Source organism: Chanodichthys erythropterus, chromosome 7, assembly GCF_024489055.1.
Source record: "Chanodichthys erythropterus isolate Z2021 chromosome 7, ASM2448905v1, whole genome shotgun sequence".
Taxonomy (NCBI): Eukaryota; Metazoa; Chordata; class Actinopteri; order Cypriniformes; family Xenocyprididae; genus Chanodichthys; species Chanodichthys erythropterus.
Genome location: NC_090227.1, coordinates 4,425,005 through 4,452,857, shown reverse-complemented (window position 1 = coordinate 4,452,857; position 27,853 = coordinate 4,425,005). Strand labels below are relative to the sequence as shown.

Genomic DNA, 27,853 nt, shown 5'->3' with positions numbered 1-27,853 from the left:
TTACAAACCCATTGCAAATGTTTTATTCATAGTAAAATCTATAACTCATATAATAAGATTGAAAATTTTATTTTCAATAAAAATATGTTTATGTATAAAATGCTTTCTTTTATCAATTTTCAGGGCTTGTTTTGTTTGTTCCTTGGATGGCTCAGCTAAAAATGCCAATAAGAGACTATTAACTACTACTATTCTTTTTAATTATAGGCCTACTAATGTCTAATTAAAATGTCTACAAATGTATAAAACTAATCAGAGATCAGAAAAAAACTTTTTCATGGGTTCACAGAGATCATCGCCCCCCCAGTGGTGGACCACAGAAATTTTGAAACATTTTGAAACACTTATGACATAACGAGCCTCGTTTACTGAAAGCATGTGACTTTGGCAGTTTGATACATGCTCCGAACCACTAATTTGAAACAAGAGATTCGTAAAGCTTCGAAGCTTCACGAAGCAGTGTTTTGAAATCGCCCATCACTATAAAGTCATTATTTTGTTATTTTTGGAGCACAAAAAGTATTCTCGTCGCTTTATAGCATTAAGGTTGAACCACTGTACTCACATGAACTGATTTAAATATGTTTTTAGTACCTTTATGGATCTTGAGAGAGGAAGTGACATTGCTGGCTACCTTTCTCATTGGTACCTTTCTGGGCATTGAAAGTGTAAATTAACTTGCTGTCTATACAGGCCTCACTGAGCCATCGGATTTTATCAAAAACGGTTGTGGTACGACATGAGGGTGAGTAATTAATGTCAGAAATTTTGGGTGAACTAAACCTTTAATAAGATTCAAAAGCAATAAAAGTTTGTTGTACAAACGTTTCATTCATAAAATAATTTAAATAATTAATAATTTACTTCAAAAGATTGTTTTAGTCAATGACGTCCACCCTTGTTTCTTCGCGGGAGGCGAAGTAGGCGTAATCTGAAGGGGCGTGGTTTGTAGTACTGCAGGAGGTGGACAGACCCTTCTCGAATAGTGTTTTCACTGTTATATGGTAGAGGACACTATTATGCATCTTCTGACAGAGTACAGAATCTCTGAATCAAAACACAGGGAAAAAAGGAGCAGAAACAAGCGATAAAAGCATTGCTTATGCACGTTGCAGTCTTTGAAAAAAATGCAATTTTCTCAGCTTTTTGTTCAAGATGTTGCTTTTTTTAATGAAACTTTCCCACATTCAAGTGTTGATAAAAAAGAATGCATGAAACAAGAATAAAATGTAATAAAACATTTCTTTGAAAAGCAGAGGCTTTCTTTTGATATATTGCATGTTTAAATACTCATACAACAAAATATTCTGAGGGCCATGAAAGTTTTGGGAAAATGATCAAAAACGCTGATGGTAGCTGGCAACTTAAAAAAAAGAAGGGGAAGAGTTCATTCAAATATGTATGTGTGCTAGAGGGCTGTAAGAGAACATATCGCTCACCATCCGCCTGGTCCTGACAGTGCGAAGCCTTCCTCTCTCTCTCCTCACTGCAAACAGAGACACTATCATTATCATGCTGTATAGAGCAATGCTGGCCTTGTTCCAGTCACCTCATGGAGCCCTTCAGGGGCCAGGACTGTATTGCACTCATCTAATATGAGCTTAAAATAGTAATGACTGCAAGTTTTTGGCGACAAAGCACATTAGAACTGCTGATGTTTGAGACTGTTCACAGACACAACAAACAACAGCACTTAGGGAGCACATTTACAAACTCGCAGAAGACACTATCGGCTCTAATATGATAGACTGTGATCCAAATTTGAGCCAAGTTTCTTGTCCTCTAACTGTGGCCGTATTCTCATGAGGGGATCTGCAGAAATAAGGATTTGGCCAACACTCTGGGTTATGGATGAGCGCTTAACATCTATTAGCTCTGGCGCTCTGAGCAAGTCTCTCTAAGTGTGGCGCAGTTAGCGTGTTGCCGTTGGATACCTGATTAGGTTGCCGGAGATGGAGAAGTCTAGAAAGCCCTCCAGGTCTGCCAATCCCAGACTAGAAGCGCTGCTGTTTCCGTTTCTGAAACACAGATATGTACATGAAAAGATAAATGTGTACACAAACACTACAGGTCAAAAGTTTGGAATTAGAATTTTTTATTGTTTTGAAAGAAGTCTCTTCTGCTCACCAATGCTGCATTTATTTAATCAAAAATATTGTGAAATATCATTACAATTTCAAAGAACTGTTTGTATTGGAATATGTTTTAAAATATAATTTATTCCTGTGATGCAAAGCTAAATTTTCAGCATCATTACTCCAGTCTTCAGTGTCACATGATCCTTCAGAAATCATTCTGATATACTGATTTGCTGCTCAAAAATATTACTTTTATTATTATTTATTATTGTGCTGCTTAATATTTTTGTGGAAACAAAACATCATATATATTTATATATATTTTTTTTGGGATTCTTTGATGAATAGAAAATTCAAAATAAATGGCTTTAATTTTGATCTATTTAATGCATCCTTGCTGAATTAAAACATTCAAAATACAATTTTTTTATTTACTTTAAAAAAAAAAAAAAAAATCTTTCTTAACCCAAACCTTTGAATGGTACTGTATGATGGTGTCCAAAAAAATATAAAGCAGCACAACTGTTTTCATGCAGGAAAAAAGTAAATCGGGTGCACTATTTACTAATATGTTCCCTCGATCTACTAAAACGTGTGAACGATTTAATATATTTTATTGCCTTGATTTACTAAACTGTGCAAACGATTTAATATTTCGTTCCCTCGATTTGCTGAATCGAGCGCAGTATTTACTAATTCCTTCCCTAGATTTACTATTTCGTCCTTTGATTTACTAAATCGTCCGTATGATTTAGCCTACTATTTTTTTCCTGGATGTCATGTGCAGGGCTCCATAGTTTTCAACATTGATAATAATCAGAAATGTTTCTTGAGCAGCAAATCATCATATTAGAATGATTTCTGAAGGATCATGTGACATTGAAGACTGGAGTAATGATGCAGAAAATTCAGCTTTGCATCACAGGAATAAATTATATTTTAAAATATATGCAAATAGAAAATGGTTATTTTAAATTGTAATAATATTTCACAATACTACTGTTTTTACTGTATTTTTTTAATAAAATAAACAGCCTTGGTGGGCATAAGTGATGTCTTTCTGCAACATAAAAAAAAAAAAAAAAATCTTAATTATTCCAAACTTTTGATTGGTAGTTGGGTGAACTTTTCAACACTTTCTCTTGTTGGATCTGTAAGAATGCGAACAATGCAGAAGCTACTAATTCTCTCAGCAATGATCACTAAGGCGTGAACAGCAGCGGGGCTTGGAGCAGAGGGAGTAGGCATGAACACTGGCATGAGATTCATTAGCATGGGCATCTCCCCTGCCAGCTGATGACTATGAACGCTTGCCACCTGTGCCCGTACCGACAACAGCCGGGTGGAAAGCAGAGAGTAACCTTTCCCCCTGACAGGGCAGAAAGAAAACTGGGAATGAAGTGGGGGTTAAAGCCAGATGGAGGCAAATGGCCGGATACTCAGACTCGGGTAAGTGAGGATGGCGTTGAGTTGGCACAGGTAAGGCGGCGTCAGTGAGCGGGGCAGGCTGGGCATGATTCAATCAGCAAGGAGGACACGCACACCCATTACATCCTTTTCATTCTAGAGTCAACAGGATATGACATATGGCACCTGCCTGTCAGTGTGAGGCACATCCTGTCAGGGCTATGTGCGCTGGCTCTGGGCGAAAGCTCGGCTCCAGACTCCAGTCATGCTGTCAGAGCCACTTACTCCGACAGCTGTGCTGGACTAGACTCGCAAATGAAAACTCTCTCACTTCAGAGAGTTACACTACCTCAGGCACGTGTGCAATAGTTAACTATAATAATCATGGTTTAAAAGAAAGTACTTTTCTAATCTGACCGAATGTTTCCATTTTTGCCATATCAAATACAAATACTAACATGAAAAACTGGTCATTTATTTCAGGTGTTTCTTTTTTTTCACTTCTGCAATCAAAATATTTCAAATAAAACATTTTCTGGCACGATTTCTTGACAATATTGCTATAAATTTAGTTTTATCTGTGTCCTCAATTTTGCTTCCACTTTTGTAAAAAAAAGTCCATAAAACAGGGCCCAATGTGCTGTATAAATATGAAGGAATTTTCCGTATTGGTATTTTATAGGTGTTTCACCTGTATTTTGAATTACGCTTTGTATCATGTTGTGTTCTAAGGATTAAAGGAAAATTCCGTAAAATTACTGGATAATGTCCTGGCAGAACAGTTTTTACAGTGTGGGAAAACAACACATAACACGTATTGTAACATAATAGCAAGAGAGTTGATGTTTTGTGGTAAATATTCTGTTAAAATGACTAAATAAAAATTTTGAAAGATGGTTAAGAAAAATATGCAAATGTACTTAACTGACAGCCTCATGTAAGCCAGTTCTCAATTCCTCAAAAAGCAAGTGCTAACTGTGGCTCTTTATTTCCACCCTTCTTTTATGTAAGGAATCCTTAAATTATTTGCTTGCCATTGTGTAAATAATTCAGTTTAAATGAATAAAGTGCCTGAGCGTGGGGAGAGCACAGTACTGAAGGTTTGGTATAAACTATAAATTACATCACAGGCATATTTATTTTTTAAAACGTACAGAGCTCAAAGAGTACAGCATAACAGGAATGACATGAATGTCTAGTAGGCAATTTTCTTGAATTATAACACTCTCTGTGTGTGCATGTCTCTTCAAGGCATTATGTCTCATTTTGCATCACTATGTCTGTGCATTTGTGCTCTAGACGGTAAATTAATGGCAACGGCTACAGACTTTAAAGACAACACTGTTACGTGAGCGACGAATCACACAAGCCACATCACATTAATATCAATTAAGATATGTCAAAACTGTTATATTAGTCATATGCACAGTGAGTGCTTTAACTCTTAATTCTCGCCTGAGCTTTAATTTAACCAATTACTGCTGTAAAGATGAGGGAAGCAGGCTCACATATGGGTGCTACACTGGATGTGCTCAGTACTGTCAAGAATTGCATCTAGCACATGTAGCTTAATGAAAAGCCAAAATGGGGAAGCCACACAGTCCAGCAAGGCATGATGGTCTACTGGAAGACTGACCCCTCGCTTAGCTGGATAAAGCTACTGGTGGTCTCCTCCTGGGGGTCGTCTTCAGGGGCAATCTGGGCCCAGCTGCCTGAGCCACTTTCCTCACTGCTAGCGCTGAAAGAGCGTCGCTCCACCTCCACACCTGCAGAGGCCACTGAGGAGACCCTGTCTTTGTCACTGTTGAGGGGGGAAAGAGGATACACGGCAAAACTGCAGTGTCACAATGAGCCAGTAATTCTACCAGATGACTGATCCTCAAGCAGCAGCTCCTTTTCAATGTAAAATTGCTCTTTTTTAAATTAAAGGGATTGCTCACCCAAAAATGAAAAATATCCCATGATTTACTCACCCTCAAGCCATCCTAGCTGTATATGACTATCTTCTTTCAGACGAATAAAATATAAAAAAACATCCTTGCTCTTCCAAGCTTTATAATGGCACTCCTGATCTTGAAAAAGTGCATCCATCCATCATAAAAAGTAATTCATATGAATCCAGGGGATTCTGAAGCGAAGTGATGGGGATTTGTAAGAAAAATATCCATATTTAAAACATTATAAACTAAAATAACTAGCTTACGGCAGATGGCCTATGCAAGTCAACTTGCGTCAAAAAGTAACTTCTGGCGCAATATACGATGGAGGATGTAGGAGTATCAAAGATATTTTTCTTCCTAATTTCCATCGCTTCACTTCAGAAGGCGTTTATTAACTCCCTGGAGTCTTGTGGATATCTTTTATGATGGATGGATGCACTTTTTGGACTTCAAAACAGCGGAGCCAGGATTTTTTCATAGGGGTGGCCAGGCAGGAGCCAGCAACCAGTCTGAGGTGGCACATAAATCTTCATTATTTCAACTTAAAAATGAGTCTGACTATAATGGACTGGACTGTGCCTACAACACAACTGAATACATTTAATTTGTTCTTAATTGTTATTGAAATAGTGAATTAGATCACGGAATGCTGAGTGAATTTGACCATTTTTTTTTTTTTCTTTTTTTTTTATATCATTCCTCACTTGCAGGCATATTAATAAAGGGGCTGACACTATAGCTACATTTTTCAGTCAGTTCTGGTTCTCAAACCCCCCAATAGCTTGTTCTCCATTGTTGCATCTCCATGGATGAGACATGCAGATAACTACGTACTGTAGTTCAAAGATTATTCAACCTTCATTGAATTTTATGTATAATCAATGAACTTCAACAATTCTGAGTTTGTCTGTTTCAAAAACGTACCAAAAAAGTTTAAAAAAGTTTAACTTTCTATATTGTCCAATTGCAACAGTTCTATCATACCTAAATTAAACTCAGTACACAGTGTGTATAGTGTGTTTGAAGTTCAAAATCAGGATCTCCATTCACTACCATTATAAAGCTTGGAAAAGGCAGGATTTTATAATATAATTCTGTGTTCTTCTGAAAGAAGATAGTCTCATACACCTAGGATGGCTTGAGGGTGAGTGAATCATGCGATAATTTTCATTTTTTGGGTGAACTATCCCTTTAAAATTGCTAATTTTGCCCCACAATATCTTTTGGTGTACAGAGCCGGGGCCAAGAAAAGAATCAAGGGAACATAGGTATTAAGTCTATATTTCTTTTTTTTTTTTAGAAGTGTAGGAAACTGGTGGTAAAAATGGGTTTTACAGAGAACCGTTCTATCCCTTTATAGAGATGTGTTATTTGTTTTATAGACCTTGTATCAATGTTTTGTGTTGTCTTCTGAAAACTTCCAGTTTTAAAGGGTTCATAAACTGAGAAATCAAACTTTTGATTTTTTAACGTATAAGAGTGGTACTATAAAAACACTAACACTACCATTAAAAAAAAAAAAAGCAATTAATGACCCCTTTTGCATTTGTGCAGCTGTTCTTTATTTTTTTTTATCTATATACCAACTTGCTTCTCACACTCACGTCAAATTCATACGGTTGATTTGAGATGTTTTGACACATATTGTACAATGAGCAGTTACAAGAATTAAGGCTTGACTTCTGATAGCAAGAATGTGTATGCTTTTATGTAGACTGTACCTGCTTTTGGCTGCTGTCTCACTCTCTCTACCACTTTGCGGCTGGATCTGATAGGATGCTTCCCTGTGGTGGGGTCCAACCCTCCCCTTGTCTTCTGAGGCCTCTTCTCTTTGATCTGGTTCAATGTGAATCAAGGGTACCTCCCTCTGTCCACGCCATGCTTGCCTCACACAGGAGGGACTGTGGGAGCTACCGCTGTTTTCCTGATGTTCCACGCTTGGCTGGTTTCCACTATTTTCACGACGTGAATGTTTAAAGCCATATCTTCTTTCTCCAACTGTAGCTTGTGAAGCAGACACAATGACGTCCTGTTGGCCTCCAAGCAAGGATTTGCCACTCTCTACAATGTCTGCCGCTAGACGATTAGCAAAGAGCTGTACATGTGGCTGTGAGTCGGCAGAATCGAGTTCCACACTGTCCTCTGAGGGCTCCGCAATTATTTTATTCTTGCGCATTAGAGACTCAATAGAGCTGGCCCAGGTTTCATGAATCAGCATGTCTGTGATTTGGTCTGTTTGGCCACGCTTATACAAGCAAGAATCAGACTTGCAGAGTCCCGTTGATGACACAGAGTTGGTTGGATATATGTTGAGTGAGTCCCCATGTACATTTCGAGCAAAACCATCGAATGAATTAGCCTTGATGGGTGAGTTTACAGTTAGTCTGGAATCTGAGGATCGTCTATCAGGAACAGAAGACTGACGGAAACAAAACGGGGTTCTTGGGGATGGGGGTAATAGACTATTACTCCACTCTTTGGTCTTGGTCAGACTGTAATCCTTATTCTCCTTATCCATGTCTTTCAGCATGAAGCGATAAAATTCTTCCGTGATGCTCTCAGTGCTGGACTGCTTAGAGAGACAAGATGATGTCCGCACATTGAGGTGTCCGTTTTTTTTACTGGCAGCTTGTTGAACAGCTGCAGCAAGGATGCTGCTGGCATTTTTCCCAGCATAGTAGTCCAGCAGAAGGTCAAATCCTCGACCCTCTGTCTCCATCTGGTTCACCATGAACCGAGAGAACTCATCCGTAATACTCTCACAGCTGGACTGCTTGGAGATAGAGCTACCTCTGCTCAAATTATGCCCAAGCCTGTTTCCTGGCCCCAAAGTGTTTAGTGTTCCGGAGGGATCTGAGTCCTCCTCTGGAATGCTCTCATAGCTTGATGCTTTCCCCCTGCTGCTCCATTTCTCACACTGTAGGCGACTGCGCGATGCCTGACCAGATTTGGAAGTATCCACCACATTTAATTCTGGGCAGTTCATTATCCTGGCTGTAACCTCTGACGCAAATAGTGCAAATGGATCAGAAGTTGTGGGTTCATCTAGATTGACAGTTTCATCCACAACACGGTTGACCAGACGCTCCATGAGTTCAGGCTGTTCTTCGGTCTTACGTTTGATTTCACTGAGACGTGGAGGTCTGTGTTTCTTGGTGACTGCGGTGCCATTTTGTGTCTCCTTTCGGCGGAGTGCTGCAGCTGTGCGACAGGGCAGAAGCAGCCCCTCTGGACCTTCTGAACCTCCCTTTAAGGCGCAGAACCATGGCTGTTTTCCGCTCGAGTTCTCCAGGCATATCGCTGCCAGCTCTGTAGCCATGGATACCACTGTGGTCGCCAAGTCTTCAGCAAAGCATGTGACAGGAGTTTTGGTCTCACCCGAATCCATTTTAAGTGCCACAAGTGCTCCTGAAGAGGATGATACAGACTGCTGTCTGCTCTCGCTCTCTCCTCCTGCCCTCCCTCGTGCCATGTGAAGTGGTGAGCTTTCAACTGAAGGGAATGGAGAGTCTGCGTTCTTGTCACTTCTGCTCAGCTGCCCTTGCAGGTCAGATTGTTCCTTGACCAATGTGGCAGTCACTCTGTTCAGAGTAAGTCTGTAGGGTTCTTTCAGTTTGGGCTCCTTTTCTCTCTCCTCCTGTATGTGCTTTTGCTCTCTCTCTCTTTTCCCTATGAGAGCAGACAACTTCTCCACACTTCTTCGCCTCTCGTCATGATTATAAGCCTGGATTGGCTCAATCAAACGCTGTAACTGGCTCAATGCTTCCCTGCCAGACTTGTTATCAGCTTCATACTCCCTAAAACTGACACTGCCTTCTTGCCCATCAAATGATTCCATATTACATTTTGAAATTTCACTAATTTTCCTTGATGTTATACATAGGACATCAAAAAGCAAATTATTCACACAGTCCAAGAGAAAACCCTCAATGTTTGGGGCATCTTTTCCAGGACCCTCAAGCTCTTTTCTCTTCTCAGCCTTCTCAAGGGCATTCTGAAAGATACTGTCTGATATTTCCTGGGTAAAGTTATCCACGTCCTGTTGTTCCTGATAGGGCCTTCTTGGATTTGTGATGCCATTCACTATCTTGTTATGTGTGGTCTCAAGGAAATTTGCAACGCTTGAATAACTTTGTCTGTGGGTGAGTACAGCTGAAGCTTCCCTGAGGAGAACTTCAGCCACATTGGCTCTGAAAGCCTCGACACTGGTGCCCTCTGCAATGCTACAGTGGAGAGGTATTGCAGATGAAGCTTGGGCAACTGACAGAAGTCCCATAGAGGCAGAATACATGTCTGTCAAGTCTTCATTATCCCCAGAGTCATCTGCTAGATCTACCACAGCTACGGCTCCAGCGACCTGAGACATTCCACATACTGCAGAAGAAAATGAATAATCCCCTTGTTCGGTTTCACTCCCTTCTTCGTCTTCTTCGTCATCCTCACACTCATCTTCTTCTCCCGACTCCAGTGTGAGTTTTTCTGCGACTTGAGGGGCGGTAATGGTACCAATGACACTTGCAGCACATGCCAAAGCAATTTCCACTGGCTTAGTGGAGTGTCCAATTGGCGAGTTGTGCTGGGGGTGATGACCATGCTTCGTTCTGGCTTTATTTGGACTATCATGCTCAGTTGTCCCATGTGACTGTGCTTCCGGCCACTCTGTTACCTCCTCACTGTTGTCAGGGCTCTGGACGATCACGATTTTAGGAAGTTCAAAAGAGCAAGCTCGAGCTCTCGGTGGCTCTTCAGTGGAATGGCTTACATCACTTGAGTGCTGCGAGGTGGTGGACACACTCACAGCTGCCTCCGTTACAAAAGAAGGCTCATCTTGTGACAAACGAATAAAAGCATCTTGCAGGACTGATTCAGCCAGATTGGTGGCATAGTGACCAGCAGACTCCTTGGTGTGACGATTGACTTGTTTTTTGAGGGTGGCGTGTGGTCCTCTTGAAGGGCAGGAATATGTTCTTGAAAGCTTTTGGGAGTTGGAAGAGGTACAGAGGGTCTCAGAGTCCTCACTATCCTCTCTCTCTATTTCACTCCTTCTTTGAGCGTGGGCTGTTCTTAACACCTTAACCGACTCAGGCATGATAGAAATCTCAGGATCTGCAGAAAGAAAGACATGTGACAGGGTTGGTGAGGAATGGGGTGGTGGGGGATGGGGCAGAGAGAGATATACAGTAGATTAAAGACAGACCTCCTAAAACGGTTTCATAATCCCAAACAAAAAGTCAAATTTAATGAACATGTAAATGAAGTACATTCACATTCCCAAATAAAAAAATAGAGACAGAAAGACTCCTTCGGCGTTATGAGTAAAAATGAAAGACGAAACTGAGAAAAGGAGGTCAGATTTATCTCCTTGCCTGTTATGCCCAGTGGATATAGTGAGGGTCGGAGTCAGAGCTCTGAGCAAGCTATCCATAACACACAGTTATATTTGTATCAGTTTTCCCTTTTCCATAACCAAGCCCATACAAATGCAGATATCTATCTGGGCCATTTATGAATATTACATTGGCTTTAAGGAGAGCATAACCTTCCCACAGTATTACTTCTAATTTCATATGAGAGATTAATTATAGATTAGCCCAGCAGAGCCCAGTGCATCTTGTCTCTTTAATATTAGACTTGGGGTATGTAGATATTCAGGGGTCTGACTTACTGTTAGAGGCCAAATCAGAGGCACAGAGTAATGCAAGACAAATAAGCTTTCAGGCATGCACAATGGAAATGCACAAGACGTTTCGGGGCCAGCATTTCTTTGTTAGGGAGTATTCTGCAAATATAACCTTCATAAAATGTTTTGCTACTCCTGTTTGTGAATTTTTCTCTATCACACACATACTCAACATAGATTGAAGAGAATTAATTGTTTCCATGCTGCTGCTTGGTTACTTTGTATCTAAATAAACACAGCAGATTGCAGTTTCGATAAAGTCTATTATAACCAGTGACAAAAGTTAAGTTGGGATCCAAATTATTCCCAAAGGCGAAACTAAAGACTTTATTTATGTGCTTTTTATGGTTGCAAATTTATGTGACATGCCAAAATTGTTTTGAAAACCTTAATCTCATTTGTAGTGACTGGGGCTACATTATGTTACTAAACTAAGAAATAGCCTTGGGGTGGAAAACACTCTCGAACAGTCCTCCAAACAGGGCCAACTCTTATCGAAGCGGGCTCACAGATAGCAAGAAAACGTAAATGGCTCTTTCAATGCTCTTTCAACCATAATTCAAGCAATTTTCTGTCTATTCAAAAGGTGGACAGGAGGAAGATGCAGCCAAAGTGCCAGAGCTGCACTAAAGTAGCATTTTCTCATTACATATACAGACATAGAAAGATACATATGGACATATGGACTGATCTTTTGGACGGACGGATGAATTGGATTTCTGGATGGATTGGTGGATAGATGGATGGATGGACTGTTTACCATTTCTGAATGGGTCATCTTCACTGTCTTCCCCAAGCTGCTCGGAGGCAGTGAGAAAGTCTTCTTCTATGGATGAAACAGAGCGGTTGGTGTCATCTTCGGCAGCCCTCTGACCAGCCAATCGGCCATGTCTCTGCCTCTCTTGCCCAGACTGTAGTCCAATCAGGAATTTGTTGATCTCAAAAACGACATTGTTCGTTTGGGTAGGGCGTCGCCCACAGGAACAATGCACCAGACAGACATCCGCTGTTCTATGGCTCTGAAATACACATACATAAACACACACACAGTTAAACCAGGCAGACTGTAAGCTGTAAAATTCTGTCAGCTGTTCCGGTCTATATTCATATCTTACCTGTGGGTGGCTTGGGTCATGCTGGCAGGAGTCCGGTGACTCTAGGCTGCTGAGAAGCAGAATCTCATTTTCTTTGGGTTGCCGCACTCCGAGAGACTCAATTAACCGTGGCAGCTCTGGGCACACTGAGGCCAGTTTCTGTGGGAAAATTTATGCTAATATTCAAGTCACATAAATGTGAGTCTTTGCTTGCATTATCTTGGTAATTTGTATTGTTTCTAATTTCCCTTTTAATTAAATGAAACATTGTTTATGTTGTACGCTTAGGAAATGATGAAAGACATTCATATATTCGTTATTAACTAGAATAATTGAATGAATTAGAAATGAGAGGGTGGAGGGGAGCGAATATTTGTTTGGATATTAATAAAAACTGTCAACTGGGAATGACAAAACACTAGACTATTTATTAGTGATAGTAAATGCATTCCCTGGGAAATAAAGGAAAGGGAAATAAAGGAAAGGGAATCTCCACATACTTTGATGTAGCTGTCGTCATGCCGATCAGGGGTATGTCTGTCCAAGTTAACAAAGCAGATCTGAAGAAGAGAGAGAGGCTGAGTTGAAAAAGCACCTGGTAAAGTAAGGTAAAGTATCTTTTCACAGAAGTTTTAGTAAAGTTATACACACAGGACACAGAAGATCAGCACTGAAAACCTTCTCATTTGTTGCAGCTCTCAAATGTCATTCTTTGTTCCACATATTCTTATTTACAATGTCAAATCTTCTGCAGCGTTGCCTAAAAGTAAAAATTTTCATTGAATGTAGAAAAAAAATGACTCAAAGAACAAGTTTACAGATTTTTAAGCAGCTTTGTATTGTTATTTTGGTAGGATACGTAAATGAACAATGTTTAGTCTTTCTCCATGTTGCCTGCACCAGTATCTACCTGCTTATTTGTGAGCAGAAGTCTGCCGGATGACACAAAACACGTGATTTTTCGTCATCCTGGAGACTTTTGACAGCTCCAGGGATCTTGTTAAAACTACAGATCATACTTCTGCATTTTGGTATCCCTGTCCCCGGACAGTCGTATCAACAGGCAGTGCACAGTGCATTATGAGTGTTGAAGTTTCCCAAACTTTTTGGTAAAAAGGAACGCCACAGTTCTTTATTTTGTTTTCTCTTGTCATGTAGCACTGATTTAATAATAATAAAAAAAAAGATCTGCTGCACAGAGAGCCAAGTTTAAATTTGAATCCCTCACACAAATCTGCTGTTGGGCTTCAGAAGACTTGGAATACAGTGCATGAATTACATGGACCACTTTTAATGTAATTTTATGGTGTTTTTTTTTGTCATGCTTGACAGCTGTGTCACTATGAAGTGACAAAATAAAAGCATACAGGTTTGGAATAACACAAGGTTGAGTAATTTTAAGCTACTGCATATAAAAAACCTTCATCTCTTTCTCACTCATGTTTACAGAGCTTGAACAGCACTTATTTTCACTTATTTATCAATCTTAAGTACAAAACAAAAAGCTTTCTTACTCTCTTTTTTTCTTACTCTCATCTGCGTTCATCTCACATCACTCTATTCACTTGACATCTTTTAGACTGGTATTAATTGGTTCTTTAATGTGGGCACAAATTGACTCTTACACACACACACACACACACACACACACACACACACACACACACACACACACACACACACACACACACACACACACACACACACACACACACACACACACACACACACACATACGCTGCACCAAACTGATTCTGATGACTCATCAGTATTTTAAAAGCATATTGTGTTGCTAGTCGCATGCATATCTCAAATGTGTCCTTGTGGATGTGTGTGTGTGAGTGTGGGAGAGCTCTTCTTTCACTCTTCACTTAAGACACTTAAGATCACATTAGTGACAAATGTGTTTGGAATCTGTAGGTTTTTCTGAGTGAGGATGGATTTCACTCTCAGGTATCACAGATGTAGCACTTAATCTCTCTTATTCCAGCTGGTACTTAATGCAACAGTAAATTATCTACTACATCCATAAGCTTTAAGTGTGTGTGTGTGTGTGTGTGTGTATATATATACAGTATATGGGGACCAGCATTTTTTTTTTTTTTAATTTAGTATTTTTTCACATTATATTGTTTAGAGCATAAGAAACAAATGAAAAAATAACATTTTTGAAAAATGATATTTTATTCATATGTTATGCTATGTCCTCTGTAGTCGACACCAGGACTAAGTTGTTTAAAAAATAAAATGACATGAAATTACATGTATAGGCAAAAACAATGTTTTTTTTTTTTTTTTTTTTTTTTTTTAATTAACCAATCAATTTTTAGGCTTCAGGATTTTTTTTTAACCAAACTTTGTTTAAAGATGATTCTCAACTATGTTATGAAAGATATAATGGAATTAATTGATATACCATTTTACTTTATGAAATATGTGGGTAAAATAGCCATGGATTTTTCCATTCAATAAAATGCATCTATACACTGTATCTAATTTGCATATTAATATGTTCTTGGGGCAACATGTAATGAAAAAAGAAGTGTAATAATGATAATTGGCAACATTTTCATAATAATATCTAATAATTAATAGGAATATTGATATATAATTTATTTCGCTATTCACTTGTTGTCTCCCTGTTGTCCTCTACAGAGGTCATGTGTAAAACTGATGTTATGTGTTGTAACAGAAAGTCATATTTCGATTAGAAACCCCATAACATTTTGCTGAGATGTTGATTTATGACAAACAATTTGAAAATTATTCAGATGTAAATGATAATAACAAAATATTATCATATTTCCATAAGGGTGTTAAATTTGATCACTACATCAATATCAGTCATATTTAAAAAGAAATTAAAGAAATGAATACTTTTATTCAGCAAGGATGCATTAAATCAATCAAAAGTGGCAGTAAAGACATTTATAATGTTACAAAAGATTAGATTTCAGATAAACACTGTTCTTTTGAAATTTCTATTCATCAAATAATCCTGAAAAAAAATATTTTACACAAATATTTTGTATAATTGTACACATTAAATGTTTCTTGAGCAGCAGATCAGCATATTAGAATGATTTCTGAAGGATCATGTGACACTGAAGACTGGAGTAATGATGCTGAAAATTCAGCTTTGCATCACAGAAATAAATAACTTTGTGAAATATATTCAAATAGAAAACAGTTATTTTAAATTGTAATAATATTTCACAATATTACTGTTTTTACTGTATTTTTAATTAAATAAATGTAGCCTTGGTGAGCAGACGAATCTTCTTTTAAAAACATAAATAATCTTAGTGGTTCCAAACTTTTGGACTGTACTGTATATATATTATATACATATATGTGACTAGATTTCTCATCGAGGCGAAAAGTAGTCTCGTGATGTTGCCATGACAGAGTGTTAGGATGATTAGGAAAGAATATGCCACCACTATGTTTACATTACGCCTCCACTGTTGTTTTGCTTTGTATTTAAATAAAAAACATTTAATTCAGTTGGATAACGGTCACGCCAATCCATATTTACAGAGTTACGCACGATAGTGAAAGTAAACGTAAACGTAAAACTCTCAAAAATATTGAGAGAGTGTGATTATGGTTGCACTTAATGTAAAGTGTTACCATAAAAATGAATAACAGTTTTCTCCTAATCTTATTAAGCACAAACAATAAGGTTTCATTTGTTAACATTAGTTAATGCACTGTGAAATATCATGAACTAACAATGAATGACTATTTTTATTAACTAACATAAAGATTAATAAATACTGTAGCACATATATTGCTCATTGTTAGTTGATGTTGGTTAATACATTAATGTTAATAAATGAGACCTTATTGTAAAGTGTTACCATTTTTATTCATACTGTTTTTATTTCTATGATCAGTTTGTGGAAAGGAGTTCAGTTAAATAAATTCAGAAGCTCATAAATCATGTACAGCAAGGTCTGAAGAGACTGAAATCATACAGGAGAGAAGCCAGTCAGTTGAGTTAGTGGCAAAACCTTTTACAGTGCTTGAGTATTGTTGTCTTTTACTGCATATGATAATTCATACTCAGAAAGTAGAACTGAAATGACATTCATTATAAGATAATTAGTTAAAACATTTCAAATATACCTGCAGAATATTTTTTTCTAGTCATGTATTTCGCCATTGAGGATTTCTTAAAAATAGTGTGTAAAAATCTTGTCTCGTCTCGTCTCGTGAGATACCTGTCTCTAATAGTTCTGGCCTGAGGACTGCATCTGCTATTGAAAGACAGAGAATGAGAGAGAATGAGAGAGAGAGAGAGAGAGAGAGAGAGAGAGAGAGAGAGAAAGCACGAGTAACCTGCCATAATTGTCCTGAACTGTCATATTCACATATGAACCAATCTTGCGCTGGTGGTTTGGAGTGTCTCAGCTGTCAGGTGGCACTATTAATGTATTGTGGTGCTGATATGGTGACTCAGTCACTGCTTTTTTCTGAGCCACACACACACACACACACACACACACACACACACACACACACACACACACACACACACACACACACACACACACACACGCACACACATATATAAAAAAATAAATATATAATGATGTGTATTCTTAAAATAAACAGTATGTCTAATTCAATTTTTTTAAAGTAAGAAAATATGCATTGTGCTTGCCCATGCAAAACATGTTGCCATGATATTAATATGCTGGTTTGAAACCATTCTAAATGGCTGCTAGTGTTTTGCTAGGTGACTGTTTGGGTGTTCCAAGTCATTGCTTGGTGCAGTTTGCACAGATAAGGAAATTAGCTTGTATATGATGACACAACGTCCTGCCCTGTTTGTCACTAACAATCCAGGAAAAAGCAGCCAAATAATCCTTTTCATAAGGATTAACATTTTAGATAATTATAATGCAAAATAAAGTTTCAATTTTGGGAAAAAGTATGCCTGTTTATCTTACAAAGTCCATTTAAAAGCAATAAGGTCATTTTGTACCCTGATTTGAGGTGCCATTCAAAGAAGCGACAGGTTACAAATCCATGTACGAGAAATAATAACAGGGACACTTGCTTTAGCACCACTAATAATAAACTGGATTCTCTGAACCAGGGTTATTATAGTTAATTAAAAATAAAAATAAAATTAAAACAATAATAATAATTTAAAAAAAAAAATTGCTTGAAATAAAATTAACGTTAAAGGTCCCGTTCTTCGTGATCCCATGTTTCAAACTTTAGTTAGTGTGTAATGTTGTTGTTAGAGTATAAATAAAATCTGTAAAATTTTAAAGCTCAAAGTTCAATGCCAAGCGAGATATTTTATTGAACATAAGTCGCCTACATCGAACGGCCAGTTTGGACTACATCCCTCTACTTCCTTCTTTAATGACATCACTAAAACCGCCCACAGGAATACACAAAAAGGGGGCGTGGTCTTGTTGCGCTCCCACGGAGAAGAGCAAGAGTTGCGTTTGTAGAGTGTGTTTGTCGCCATGTCGTCGAAGCGCTGTTATTTTCATCCCACAGTCCAGTCACCTTTGTTTGGCCTTCCCAGGGACGCTGTACTTAGAGATCAATGGTTACAATTTATGTTTAACTCGGTTCCCGATGTTTACAATATCAATGAGCGCGTGCATCTCCACGTTATGGTAAGAGGCGTGACCTTTCCGGGCAAGGAGCGCTAAGCTGCTGTCGAATCACAACACAGGATCCGCTGGCACAATCAGAACTCGTTACGTATTTCGTATTTCGGACTTCATTGAACAAGGAAGTCATCAGCCCGTTTTTATGACAGTGGAAACAGCGGTATACAGATAAGTAAATTATGTGAAAAATACTGTTTTTTTTTTACACGCGAAACATGAACACATGTTATATTGCACACTGTAAACACAATCAAAGCTTCAAAAAAACACGAAAAATGGGACCTTTAATAAAAACTATAGTATCTCAAAGATACAAATAATATTGCTCTGAACATAGCGGGTCTATTCCTGGTAAAATTCCTAGTAAGTAAGGCTGAAAACTGTCGTTCTGGAAATGACTACAACACATTCAAATCAGAACAAAACTGATTCAATGTGACAAAGCTACAGCATGACTAGTAGGAGAATTTGCTGAAGGTTTAAGGTTATGAGAAGTGATTCAGGATGTTATGGTGGTGACTTTACTCATTAAATGATGATATTAAGTGAAACTGGAAAAGGAAACAGGGAGAAGATGACACAAAGATGGAGTTAGCAGCTGAGCCTGAATTAGACTCTGTTTATGCAGAGTGGAAATTTGCATCTCACAATACACACATTCCTCTCGCTCGCTCATTTTGGTGCTTTTGCACATCTCAGCTCATCCGACTGCCCATCTGTCTGTCTGGATTTCTGTAGCACACTATAACATTTATTCATCTCAGTGTACTTAAGCACAACACACTGGATGCTCTCTCTCTCTCGTTCTCTCTCACACACACATCACACATTGGGAACTTTCCACTGACGACTTCTGTTTTTATACTGAGCTAATGATATTTTCAACCTAGGCTCACTGGAAAATGTGCCTCTACTTACATTTTTTTTTTTTTTTTTTTTTTAAAAAACTAGAAAAAAAAAAAACATACCTGTACACACAATTCACTGCATTTTCCAGCTGAAATGACCACCAGTAGCAGTGAAACACCAACAACATTTAATCCGTTTTACACAAATTATAATTACAAGGCAGATGATTGATAAATAAAGAACTATTTTCCCACAGTTCCTTGCAGCAAAACACTTTTACCATACTGCATGATTTGTAAACTAATATATTTTCTGATGTAGTAAACTTCCTTGGTAGTTCACCAGGTACAGCAATGCACTTGTGTTCAAGTACAAGTCCTGTGAAACACAAGTCACAATAAAAGAGCTAAATGGACATGGTTGCTTCAGCAAATGTGATTTCTCAGGTTTGCTTTAGTTAACACTAGTGTAGGTGTTATGTTATTTTGAAATATAATATTAATAATAATAATAGTATAAGATTAGCATTAGAGCATTAACCTTGTGAACTGTGATATGTACAGGAACCAAGGTTGTCAGGTCTGTGCATCAAAAGTCTAATTCTGCGCTGAATTTTACATTGTTTTGAGGGTGTTGGAGCGCCAAAATCGTATGGGGGTGGAAATCAACCCGTGGAAAAAAATGTTACCCACGGCAACAACTTACAAGTAGCCCAATTCTGCGGGAAAACTGCAGATTTGGCAACACTGACAACAACTAACATAATAAAACATTGCCGGGACCCAACATCATTTTGCAGAAATATCACCTCAGACACATATTTCCAAGGTGCCTGGGATGGACATTTTCTATCCAAACATTTTGACCCTAACCCTCACTGAAACCATTTTTACATTTTCATTAAGATACGTTTAAATGGCACAAAAACATATTTAAAGAAATTGTTTATGCCTTGTTTTTTCTGGTAAAAAAATGTGTGTGTAAGATATTTAGGCTTGTTTTTATTAATATATGTTCAATTAAGTTCATACCCCATTGACAGCTTTAATGTAGCCTTAATTTAGGATATACTGCTGCAAAAAGATGTTTTTAAATTGGACTGCAATATTGCTACATTATAAGAGTCTTAGAGTCCTTCTATATAGGATTAATGTGATTCTAATAGCCTACACTACTGCTTTCTCCAAACAAGATGGTTTCTGGCTGTCAGTGTTAAGTTTCATTAGATGAAATCTGCTGACTTTTATTGTGCATTTTACTGTGCTCATTTTGGGAGATAATTTGTGTATTTCTATGGAATGGGTTTGTATATTGTTATATGTGCTCTTTCACTTCTTTTCAGTTGAAAGGATAATCAAAGTATCCAAAATATTTTAAAAATGAACACACAAAGGATAGGAATGCATATAACTTTGAGAATGGCGAGGATTTCAATTCTGTGGAAATCAGTAGAGCTTTCTGTGGAGTTCTATGTGTGCGATATGCTTATTACTTCCTGGTCATTTACTGTAACACAAAATTGCCATCACAGGGCGTCAGGCTGTGTAAATGGTCGCCTTCTGAATGATCTGTTACAAACCACAAAAAGCTAGCTGAAACATTAAACAGCCAACACATTCTAGTCAGTATTGATGAGGAAGGCAAGAGAAAACAGACACCAACATGGATTAAAATGTGTTTCAAAACCACCCTTACAAAAATTTACCATGAATTTACTGTAGTTAAAGGTGCCCTAGAACTTCTTTTTAAAAGATGTAATATAAGTCTAAGGTGCCTTAATGTGTCTGTGAAGTTTCAGCTCAAAATAACCCATAGATTTTTTTTTATTCATTTTTTCAACTGCCTATTTTGGGGCATCATTAACTATGCACCGATATATAGGTTGCAGCCCCTTTAAATCTCGCGCTCCCCCTCCCCCGGAGCTCGCACTTGCCTTGAACAGCATAAACACAGTTTACACAGCTAATATAACTCTCAAAATGGATCTTTACAAGATGTTCATCATGCATGCTGCTTGCATACATCGGATCGTGTGAGTATAGTATTTATTTGGATGTTTACATTTGAATCTGAATGAGTTTGAGGCTATGCTGCATGGCTAAAGCTAACATTACACACTGTTGGAGAGATTTATAAAGAATGAAGTGGTGCTTATGAATTATACAGACTGCAAGTGTTTAAAAATGAAAATAGCGATGGCTCTCTTGTCTCCGTGAATACAGTAAGAAACGATGGTAACTTTAACCACATTTAACAGTACATGAGCAACATGCTAATGAAACATTTCGAAAGACAATTTACAAATATCACTAAAAATATCATGATATCATGGATCATGTCAGTTATTATCGCTCCATCTGCCATTTTTCGCTATTGTTCTTGCTTGCTCACCTAGTCTGATGATTCAGCTGTGCACATCCAGACGTTCTGCCCTTATGTAATGCCTCGATCATGGGCTGGCATATGCAAATATTGGGGGCGTACACCTCGACTGTTACGTTATATAAGAGATTTATATAAGGAGGAGGAAACAATGGAGTTTGAAACTCAGTGTATGTCTTTTCCACGTACTGAACTCTTGTTATTCAACTATGCCAATATAAATTCAATATTTAATTCTAGGGCACCTTTAAAGCACTACTGAAATTGTAGCTTTTAACGCCATTCTCAAAGTTCTTCACATTTACATCCCTACTATATCTGTTTTACTATACCTATTTATATTAATGAGGATCCAGGCATAGTTTAACCTGTCTTATTATAATACCATAGTTAAACTTTGGATACTGTGCAAAAACCTTGGTAATTTTAGTAAGGGTAAGAACAAAGTAGAATCCTGAACTTTTAAGCCTCTTTCCTCCTAATATTCTAATGAACTGATGAAATCACTGGCTCTGTTTGCCTTCAGAAATTCTAAGCTTCAATAATTAAGATACTGATGAAGGAAAAACTATAATTTTCGAGGAGTCCCATCTCAGTTTACCTGCTGTGATAATAATTTATTTTTCAGCCCTATATAAACTGTGTTAATTAACATCTCAACTCAAAACCAATGCATATTAATGTATCTACAGGATAAAATATGCATATACAATCACAATTTAATTATTACTGTTGATTTCTGACCTTAAAATTTTCATTTTAATGACCTGTTCCTCTAGTGCTTTCAAATCAGGTGCAAATGCTCTCAGTCTGGATAGTCTGGATTACTGCTATCATGTGACACGTCAACTTTTCATTTATTATTCAGAAAGGACAGACGGTCACGGAAGCGTGTAGGTCACCAGTGTATGTTTAATTAAAGCTGTTCGTAATTTTGCCTTTTTGTCGGCATCTCTGTTTGAAACCTGCAATTGCAGTTGTTTGAGGAATTATCATTTTTACGTTGGATGTGCCTCGGCACGGCTCCTCAGCGCGGATGAATCTAATGTTTGCTGTCAGTCATCGGTGTGGATACTGTACTTTGGAATCACAGATTGTCGTCTTGGAAGTATGACCAAAGTAAGAATTTTCTCTGGAAAATGTCATGTGAAAAAGTAACATGTCTGCCACTTTTGTTCTGACCAACTGACAGAAAAAAAGCATTACAATAAATCACGTTCCTAGTGGTGATTAAATCTAACAATCGCTTAGCTCAGATCACATCAAAACATGCAGATTATTATTATCATTATACTTTGTTCTCAAATTGTTAATGTTAACAAAATCAGCATTGTGTGACTGTGTATTTAGTGTGTATTAGCGTTACCTGTAGATTTCAATTTCTGTACAGTCTAATCTCTAACGTTAATTTGTCATACTATACAATCCGCCATCAAAATGATAAGTTTAATTATTGCAGCCGCTGTGAGAAAAGGCTATAAATGATCCGCCTCACATGCAATTTAGCCTACTAGCTGGGACTCATTCTTTATGTATACAGAGGTGACGCAATGACGTAAAGACGAACGGCGACATGCTCGAATTTCCCGCGAAAACCCACCAGTACCACCTGAATTATAAAACATTATTACAAGCTTACCGTTGTGAATCGGGCTGAGGTAAGGAGATAGTTTTGAACACTGGCTGGTTATGTACTTGCTCAAAAATTGATTTTGCATCATTTTTAACCAAAAAAAAGTTACGGACAGCAGCTTTAACTAAATATAAAAATTCACTTGCTTACTTTTGGCCAAAATGTATCCATCTATACCAATGGTCGCAACCCGTCGATCGCAATCGACCGGTCGATCTTCATCACTGTTCCAGCAGCTCGCGAAAACAACAGAAATATGAGTGCAAAAATACATTACATTTCTCCAGTCTTTGTACTGTATTTCTGTATTTATTTTTCTGTTATTTTCGGGAGCTACTGGGACAGTGATAAAGGTAAATAGCCCACATTACGTCTGAGTCTGTAAACGGCCATTAACAAAAGGCCAGAAACGCTGAAGACGGACCTAAAGAGGAGAAAATTCTGTAGCAGGCAGAGCTGCTCACTGTTCACGATGCTCGAAATATATGAAGAAAATATAAATATTGAATTAGGGGTGAAGGGTTATATGAATGCATCTCTAAAAGGAATTACTGTCTTCAGAAAAAAATTCAATGGTAATGGCATTTTATTTTCCTCTTACCTCCGAATAAAGTTGCTAATTATTAGCGCATTTCAGCTTTGTTTACAGCGGAAACCAAGGAAACACTGTATCACAGCTGCTCCATAAGCGCCACCTGCTGTCAGAGAGTGAATTTGCATCTCATTCAGCCTGCTGTTTTTGTTTCAAGCTTTTTTTGTGTAGCATATAATTTCACAAAGATAAAGTCAGAAAAAAAAACTGCTCATGCAATGTGATAGCATCTTTGTTTGGATTGTGATTAAAAAGCAGTGGTTCCCTCTAATTTGAAATGGCTATGTATTTTTGCTTATAATAATAATAATAATAATAATAATAAATATCTGCAACCAGTATGAGAATCTGCCAATTTGCTTGTAAAAATAAATAAATAAATCAGAATCTAAATTGGCCATGAAAAAAATACTAAATACAATCTGGGCTGTCTTTTTCTATCAAGTAGATCTTGTCTTTCATAAAGGTCGAGGTCAGGGATCTTGGGCTTAAAAAGGTTGGTGACCACTGATCTATACATTACATTTCCCTTTACACAAGCCTAAAAATATTTCTACAAATAGCCTTCCTCACATATCAGCACTCATGATCATTATACATATCTGACATCACCATTTTTGCAAACACTTTTCTTTTCTCATATTTCAAAAATTTAATTTACTCATATTTCAAAAAACATTTCAGGATTTTTCTCCATTTAGTAGACTTCACTAGAGTCTAGAGTCTTGCACTTGCATCACGCTGGAAATGTGGAGCAGTGCAAGATGAGCATTTGTGCTTAAAAAGTAAAAATGACATTTTTTTTTTTTTTTTTTTTTTTTTTAGAAAATGACGACGTTATCGCTAGATAAGACCCTTGTTCCTCGTCTGGGATCGTGTTTGAAGCTGCACTGAAACTGACATTTGGACCTTCAACCCGTTGAACCCCAGTGAAGTCCACTATATGGAGAAAAATCCTGGAATGTTTTCCTCTGTTTTTTTCCACTGAAGAAAGAAAGACATAAACATCTTGGATGACATGGGGGTGAGTAAACTATCAGGAAATTTTAATTCTGAAGTGAACTAATCCTTTAAATGATTATATCTTGGTCCTATTGTTGTTATTTGTTCTATTGCTTGTAAATCCTGTCTCTGTATTTAACTGCATCACTGATATTTTGATATGACATCTCTAGTTCAGATGATCTGTCACTGTCTCACATACACACACGCTGCACGAGTCCTCATAATGGGTTAGAGGGGTCAATTCTCAACTTAGAGCATTTCACTCTTCACTGGAGAGAGAGACGGCAAGACAGATGGGAGAGAGAGAAATACAAGCTTGGGAAAGAGGAGGGAGGCCAAGAAAGAAAGGGGGAGGAATTTGTGGGAATGAAATATCAAGACATGGATGGAAGGACAGAGATGGCTGTTCGTCGTCCTTGCCAAGGACAAACTCATTTCACCCATTATCATCAGAGGGGAGACGGCAGACACTCGCCATCGTGGCTAAAAATTACCTCCGCTGGGACACGCCGCCACCTCGCCGCTCACAACACTACAGCGAGAGAGAGAGAGGAATGAAAATAATAGAAAGGGATGGAGAGGAACGGATAAAAGAACAAAGCTGGGGATCATGGGAGTGGAAAGAGGTTGTTTTGAGATGTTGCCATATTGCACTACTGGAACAGAGCAGACGTGCTCTTTATCATTTCCGACTGAGTGGGTTCACACACACTGATCTGCGCTTTCACATCCTCTGAGCTTCTAAATGGGGCATGGGAGGAGTGAAAAAGCGGACACAAGAACACACGCTCCCACTGAATGGTTAATCTTTGATGTGTCCTGTCATTTGACATTATCATAGAGCATGGATGTACACTTGACAGACCTTTACGTCACAGAGAGCCCAGGTTCTCGTGGTTTTGACACACACACGTGTGTGTGTGTTTGTGGGAGATCCGCCTGAGGCCTCGTCCTTGGTTCACTAGGCGCTCAGTGAGGAAGCAAATTCACAAATTCACATCTGTGCCCGTGGTTATGACCATGTAATGCTGTCACATCCTGAAGGCACGATCTGCCTGCAACCATTAACCAGTTAAAGCCCAGTTTTAAAATATATGGAAATCACAGGCCGTCACATTTTGTTGACATCCAGGGTGAGCGATCATTTGAGTGAAATTGCCTGTGCTTTTCTCACATCCCATTTTACTTTAAGGTTTGAAGCATAGGAATCTTTTCATTTTGTGAAAATTTTGATTGTTGCTTGAGGCAAAGAATAATGAGTACAGGAAGGGATGCTATTGCTGTCGCTTCTCTGCAAAGATGCCCAGTGTTTCTGCTGAAGCTTCTAAAACCAGCTGAACTAGAATGGTTTTTGCTCACATTCTTATAACTGCTGTTGAATGAAACCTATATAAAACAATACAATTTAATAAGGAAAACAAGATGGTTGCCCAGTAACCACTACACTTACAGGTAAAAAAAAAATGCATGGTTCCAGTAAGAACCAGGGGTGTTTCCTCCGAGGATGAGAAAATAATCCATATTATTTATTATTATCCACAAAAATAAAACAACGCAAATATTGCAAAATGTGACATTTAAAGGATTAGTTCACGTCAGAATTACAAATTACAGAATTCCTGATAATTTACTCACCCCCATGTCAATCAAGATGTTTGTCTTTCTTTCTTCAGTTGAAAAGAAATGAAGGTTTTTGAGGAAATATATAGTAAACATATAGTGGATTTTCTCCATAACTGGTTGAAGGTCCAAACTGCAGTTTTAGTGTAGCTTCAAAGAGCTCTACACGATCCCAGACAAGGAATAAGGGTCACATCTAGCAAAACAAGCAGACATTTTCTAAAAAAAGAAAAATGTATATACTTTTTAGCCACAAATGTTCCCCTTGCACTGCTCTGCGATGCGCCATCTTGGAAAGGTCACGCGTAATGTAGGCGGAAGTACCGCGGTAAGGTGAAAATCTCATTTTCTTCTCCAACTTCAATACTGTCTGACATTGTTGTTTTACCTTTTTTTGTAAAGGCCATTTGTCTTTGCACATTTGCTTTGTAGACACTTGCTCTGTACTTCCGCCTACGTCACGCGTGACCTTTCCAACATGATTAGCGCAGTGCAAGATCAGCATTTGTGGTTAAAAAGTATATATATATATATATATATATATATATATATATATATATATATATATATATATATATATATATATATATATATATATATATATATATATATATATATATAAAATGACTGTCTGATTGTTTTGCTAGATAAGACCCTTATTCCTCGTCTGGGACATATAGAGCCCTTTGAAGCTGCACTGAAACTGCAGTTTGGACCTTCAACCCATTGGTAACTGTTGAAGTCCACTACATATGGAGAAAAATCCTGGAATGTTTTCCTCAAAAACCTTAATTTCTTTTTGATTGACGAAAGAAAGACATAAACATCTTGGATGACATGGAGGTGAGTAAATTATCAGGAAATTTGAATTCTGAAGTGAACTAATCCTTGTGTAAATGTATTCCAAGTTATGATTGGATAGTGTTGTTTCATGCAATAAATCCCGCCTCTTGTATTCGTGTGTGTTTTGCATTCACAAATCAGTCTGATTGAACAAAATGAAGGCGTTACTGGGAAGACTAAATAAAAATTAAGTAAACAGCTCACCCACTTAGATATCACCGCTTTATGTCATGTCAAAATAAAACTTGAAATGACCTTAAAACATGAGTTTTTTTATTGAGCAATCAGCTTTGTGAAATTAAAAATACATCTTTGTGTCTGTGACCAGTGTTTACAGACTGATGATCCAAAAATAAGTCGACTATTATATAGAACAGCTGAGCATCAGTTTACACAAAGTATATTGTTTAAATTGTTTCTGCCTTTAGTTATTGTTTTGGAATAAATGTAAAATTGCATAAAACTCTAACTTGATATTTATACTTGGTTTTAATAAATAGGACATTAATTACACTGATAGTGTAAAAAAAATAAAATAAAAATAGTTTTGTATTGTTTTTTTTCGGTGTTAAGTAATGTTTATCTAACCAGGAAAATGTGACAAGATTAATTGTATCTGCTACATGAATTTACATTTGATTTATTTATTTCAGAACACCACTACATTCTATGTTTGGTAAAAATTCAATGTTTGGAGGAATTTTTTTATCTACAAGGTGTTATACGATACATATTTCAGGCAAAACAAAAAATGAGTCCTAATGAATTGACAAGTCCAGTTCTGATCTGTGTCTTAAAGGGTTAACACAAGCATTAAACTACAAAAACAGGTCATAGTGAACTTTCTGACATCAAATAAATGAACACATTGCCATCTCAATACATTTTATCAGACTGTTCAGCACAAGAACATGCTCACTCCCAAACCTCCCAAACTCTTCACTCTTCACACACAGCTAATTTTGAATGATCATCAATGGAGAAAGATGCTTTATTGGTCTAGATGGTGTCGTTACAGCATCTACTAGAGGAGATTAACAAACTGGTTAATTATAAATGGACAGAGAGAAGATGGATATGGTCATATA

General features: G+C 37.6%; 1 protein-coding gene across 2 annotated transcripts in view; it reads right to left on the bottom strand.

Annotated features, from left to right (window-relative positions):
• sphkap (SPHK1 interactor, AKAP domain containing) overlaps positions 1 to 27,853 on the bottom strand; it is a 64,582-nt gene that overhangs the window by 13,885 nt on the left and 22,844 nt on the right. The window contains exons 4-10 of one of the 2 annotated variants that reach the window (XM_067389642.1): positions 12,700 to 12,759; positions 12,221 to 12,358; positions 11,866 to 12,124; positions 7,147 to 10,531; positions 5,122 to 5,286; positions 1,935 to 2,018; positions 1,440 to 1,486 (exon numbers count right to left, since the gene is read on the bottom strand). In XM_067389642.1, coding sequence (XP_067245743.1) covers positions 1,440 to 1,486; positions 1,935 to 2,018; positions 5,122 to 5,286; positions 7,147 to 10,531; positions 11,866 to 12,124; positions 12,221 to 12,358; positions 12,700 to 12,759 — 4,138 coding nt within the window. The remainder of the gene's footprint in view (positions 1 to 1,439; positions 1,487 to 1,934; positions 2,019 to 5,121; positions 5,287 to 7,146; positions 10,532 to 11,865; positions 12,125 to 12,220; positions 12,359 to 12,699; positions 12,760 to 27,853) is intronic. The other variant, XM_067389643.1, reaches the window with a different exon arrangement.